This window comes from Empidonax traillii, unplaced genomic scaffold, assembly GCF_003031625.1.
Source record: "Empidonax traillii isolate 1590-97213 ecotype Southwest subspecies unplaced genomic scaffold, ASM303162v1 scaffold1259:size168962, whole genome shotgun sequence".
NCBI classification, from domain to species: Eukaryota; Metazoa; Chordata; class Aves; order Passeriformes; family Tyrannidae; genus Empidonax; species Empidonax traillii.
This window is the reverse complement of record NW_020956452.1, coordinates 146,552-151,291: the sequence shown is the minus strand read 5'-3', so window position 1 is coordinate 151,291 and position 4,740 is coordinate 146,552. Positions and strand designations below refer to the sequence as shown.

The following is a 4,740-nucleotide window of genomic DNA, read 5'->3' as shown; positions in this document are numbered from 1 at the left end:
GTTGAAGTTTAAGCGTTTCCCCAATCTGGCTACATTACAAATAAAAGCTAATATAAAAGCTAATTAAGTTGGAAGCGCCCCCCCTTCCATTCCTTCTTTTTTTTTTTTTTTTTTTTTTTTTTAACTAGGAAGGAGCATGGCTTTGAAATATTCATACCCGGGAATCGTCGCATTTGCCAAACAAACAATTAAACCCACGAATACACAAGCAAACAGGAGGAATAGACAGTCAGGCAGCAGCACCGAAGCCCGGGAGGAGCTGAGGAGGGAGCGAGGGGGTCCCGCTCCTGCCGGGGTGCTCCGGGCAGGGTGAAGCCCCCGCTGCTCTCGCTGCTCTTCACTTCCCTCCCCCCCCACCGTCAACTTTTCCTCGGCGATTTCTCCTCTTTCCCCCCTTCTCCTCCTTCTCCCCCGACCGCCACCCCCTCGCCCTTCTCCCCGACATTCCCTGGCTCCCCCGTCCCTTCCCTTCCTTTCCCTTCCTTTCCCTTCTTTTCCCTTCCCATCCCTTCCCGTCCCTTCCCGTCCCTTCCCATCCCTTCCCTTCTCGTCCCTTCCCTTCCCTTCCCCAGCTCCCGCACCCGCGCCTCTCCTCCTGCTTACTAAAGCGTCTCTGCTGCCGGAGCCAGCGCTCTGGAGGAAAGAGGGGACTCGCTCCAGCTTTTGTCCGCTCTGGACTCGGTTAAAGCCCAGAGACGACGCTCATTTTTATTTTTATTTTTATTTACCGGCAGAGACAATGCCACCCCTCTCCCCTCCCCACCTCTCCCCTTAGGTTGGCATCGGCAAGCTGAGACTTTTCTTTAAGCCCTGATTTTAAACTTTACGCAGCATTGTCCCCTTTTATTGCACCTCCTCCAGCTTTTATACTGTTTACTTCCTCACTTTTATAACTTACTTTGATCTGTCCTGTCTTTGTCTTCGCTTCCTTCACAAACTTTATTGTCCTCGAAGCTGGGCCTTTGATTGGAAACGATCCCTTCCCTTGCAGCAGAAGTTTCTAAATTGTACTCCTGTGTTCCCTGTTTATGGACATCCCCGGGACGGCCCAGCAGCGGCTCTGCCTTTACAGATCCCTGCCCGGGGAGGTTCTCTGCTCTGGGCACTGGATCCAGCCAGCTCCGGAGATACCTGCTCTCAGATGGGACGCTTTGATGTTGAATATATGGATGGTAGACGGCAGGAAGGGTACCAGAAGAATGTGGATTCAAAGGAGTCCAGGAGGCGCTGAAAACTGGAGGTTTTGGCTGGAAACTACAGGAGGGGAATTCTAGATGCTCATTGTGCCCAGCTTGCCTGGAACTCGTATATTGCCCAGATGAAAATTTAGCTGAAGGCGAGTCTTCGCTCTCATGACTTATAATAGAGTCGACATAATAATTGCTAAGAGTCCCAGAAATGGACATTCTCAGACATCATACAAAGCACGGTTCAGTGAAGGGAAAAAAATATATAGGACAGATCTAGATTTGCACTCTACCCCCTTCTCCAACTTCCCAGCCAACAAAGTACAGTTGGGCTGCTGTGTTGTGAGCTCCCAGCAAAATGATTGGTCAAACTTTTTTCGTGTGCCTGATAAAGCGTCAGTCTCGGCGTAAATCAATCGAAGCCAAGGGGGCTGCGCTGCGCTGTCATCCGCCCTTGCATTCCATATCAAGGATGGATTGTTTTATGTTTATGCAATGTTGCAAAACGTCAGGAGTTTCGAAAAGCCACCAAACGGCCAAAGCTGGGGGTTGATATTCCTAAATATCCCTTCCCAGGTTTGCTCCTGGAATATTATGGGGAGGGGTCCGAAGGGGGGGAGGGGGTCGGGGTTTTTGTGGGTTTTTTTCTCCTTTCTTTTAAAGGAAGATGCTGATGGGCTCGCTTTGCCTTTAATAACGACCATGGGGGAATAGGGATAAAAGCAATTCTTTGCCACTTGGGCTCCAGAGTACGATAGGGAAAACCAGAGAATAAGTACAAACCACCCCCGCCCCCCTGGCCATGATTTCATATACATTCATTGCAGTCATATATACACAGAAATACACACAGAGACGCGGTTTGGTGAAGGGAAAAGACGGCTCTAGGTAGCAAGAGTGGTGGGGAGGGTGTTATAAATAATTAACCATCTGGGATGGGGAAAATGGATCGTTAACACGGTAAAATAATGTGGGTAAATATGAAATTCAAAATGCCACTGGCGTGGGGGTGTCACTGCAACTTTGTCCAGGGAGCTGCTGAGCTGCAGCCCCTGGCTGCATCCAAAGCCTGCCTCCGACTTCGTGCCTACAGATATATATATATAAATATATTCAAAATATCTCTGCATATGAACATATGCTCGCGTGTTTCGAGGCATTATCGGGGTTGCTTCGCTGGAGCTAAAATAGTTCCCTGCATTGCTGAAATCAGAAGCCTTCATTTAACTTTACAAGGCTAGTAAAATACAGTGAGCCACTGATCCGGCTTTGTTACAGAATGCCTTCAACTTGTGATGGTTAAATAGTTTAATAAAACTTACATTAGCTTTCTTTGATTTTTATAGCCTTGAATTTATTGCCTGTGGAAAAGAAAGGGGGCGAGGAAGGAATCCCTCGCGTTTGCAGCGCCCGTGCCCCCCTCGCCCCTCACGCTCGTGTGCCCGCGGTGCGTGTGCGTGGCACACACCACCCCCTCCTCGCTCACATTTTCCCTGCGTTTCCCAAAACCTGGCCATTTCGGGCTTTTCCCCTCGCACCAGTGCCAGTGACTGACACGGGGCTAGAGCCGTTTCCAGCAGGGAAACCGGGTCAGTTTTACCAAGTTCTGATGATCCGTCTGTTCATTGCCCGATGGCCCCGTAAATGTTGGTTAAGGGAAAGGTGCTCTCTGTGACCACGGCAAAAGTGTTCCTCTGGACTTCAGCTGTAACAGTCTGGATCAATTTGCCTCTTTTAATCTATTACCCCTCCGTCCTGCTCCCTCTCACCCCAGCACACCGAAGGATATTTAAAGTGAAGGGCAAAGAGATTTCTAGGAATGATAAATCATGGCGAGTCCTTCCCGAAGTGTAGAGAGATGGAAGTCGATATTAACAGGCTAATAATAACGGTGAGGGGTGCTAACAACTGCCTGGAATGAAGGAAAAACCCATTTCGCATTTCCCTCTGTCCGTGCCAGGGTCCCTGTGAGTGCCTGTGCCTGCACAAAACGGAGGTGGGAAATCGCTGCCAGAGGTGTTTCACTGGAACTGGAGGATGATGAAGGTGATTAAAAACCTCCATCCAAAGCCTGAGATTTCCCTTTATCCCTATAAGCGGTGCTTTTGCAGCAGCATCTGCCCTGCAGCCTGATGGAGGGACGTTTCCCCACGTCCAGGACCAGGGCTCCTGGAAATGAGGCGCAACTGTCCATTTTCATTAAAAAAAAAAAAAAAAATAAAAATCGAGAGGGTCGGGGTGATGGGCAGGGAGAGCTGGAGCTTAATGTCGGAGGTCAGATTTAATTCTAATTTTTGCAGCTATATCTGGACACCGAGAGCCCCCCCAGGCAGCTCCAAACCCTCCCTGTGCTGGACAAGCGGCTCCAGCGCAGCTCACCAAGGTGAGGGGTGAGGAGAGCTTGGGGACCCCTCTCCAGCCTCTCTGGGTTCACATCTTGCCAAGCCACCCACGGGGAAGTGTCACCAGGTGAGTACTCGTCCCTGACCTGCAAACTCTGCTCTCCTTTCTGGGGGGGGTCACCCAAAATAACTGTCCTTCACCCCTGGAACTGGGGAAGGCAGAGACATCCCCTGGGTGTGAGCAGAGCGGGGCAGGATCGCTGCTCGCTCCAGTGCATCTCACCCAAACAGGGTTTGTGTGAAACGGGGTGGTGGGGGGGAATAATTCCTGGGTTTTCCAACTTTCCACATTTCTACAGCCTTTTTTTTTTTTTTTTCCTTTTTTTCCCCCACTCCCTTCTTTAAACTTCCTTAAGAGTTGGTGAGGTTTTGAAAGGAAAAGACCCTGTGTCACCAGCCGTGAAATACGAGCTGGTAGCTCCCACTGTCATATTTCTCGGCTTTATTACCTTTCAGAAATGATTTTTTAAAAATCAGACTGGTCCACAAGAGATTCGGAGGGACTCTGCAAATGTTATGAGAGCTTGGGAAAGGAAAGGGCTGATTTAAGTGTGTTGTGGAGATTAAACTCGCCTGGCGCACGGAAATGTGTTTATCCAACTGATGGATAAACAGCCGTGTTGGTAGCGGGGTGTTGAATAAGGAGAGATGAAATTATTGAACGTTAATTGAAGCAAAACACCTGTTCTCTGTTTGCTGGATAGATTGGCCGTGTCTTACCTGTAATAAATATATTCTTGGAAAAAAATCCTGGTGCTCCTCCCATAAATAATGATGAACTGTGTCAGCATGTGAGTATATAATTTTCTGTAGTATATAAATTTAAACCAAGAAGACTCTTAGGAGCGTGGCTGTGAGGCAGAAACCAAGGCTTTTCAGATCCCTGGTGAATGGAAACCTCACAAGAAGAGCTGCAAAATCCATTTGCTTTTGCTCCTCTGGAGGTTTCCGTTTGTTCAGGAGTTTATTTTTGATGCATATCCCCATCGCTCATCTCTCTGCAGCCTTTTCTGAGAGGGGCTTAGGGCAAACTACAACTTCATCCCAGGTCTTCTGGCTGGGATACCACATCGTGGGGTGCTGCCTGCTCTGGGTGACATTCCAGAGGCATTTGGAGCTTCAATCCTTAATTAAAGCCCACCAGAAATTAA

The 4,740-nt window shown here is 48.8% G+C and overlaps 1 protein-coding gene across 2 annotated transcripts in view; it reads right to left on the bottom strand.

Moving 5' to 3' along the window:
* Positions 1-4,740, bottom strand: part of HOXB9 (homeobox B9) — a 29,613-nt gene that overhangs the window by 4,098 nt on the left and 20,775 nt on the right. Inside the window, exon 1 of one of the 2 annotated variants that reach the window (XM_027906213.1) lies at positions 899-1,570. The exons of the other annotated variant lie outside the window; for it this stretch is intronic. Within the exon in view, the coding sequence (XP_027762014.1) occupies positions 899-1,406 (508 nt within the window). The 5' untranslated portion in view covers positions 1,407-1,570. Of the gene's footprint in view, positions 1-898; positions 1,571-4,740 lie in introns of those variants that run through there. 2 annotated transcript variants of the gene reach the window in all.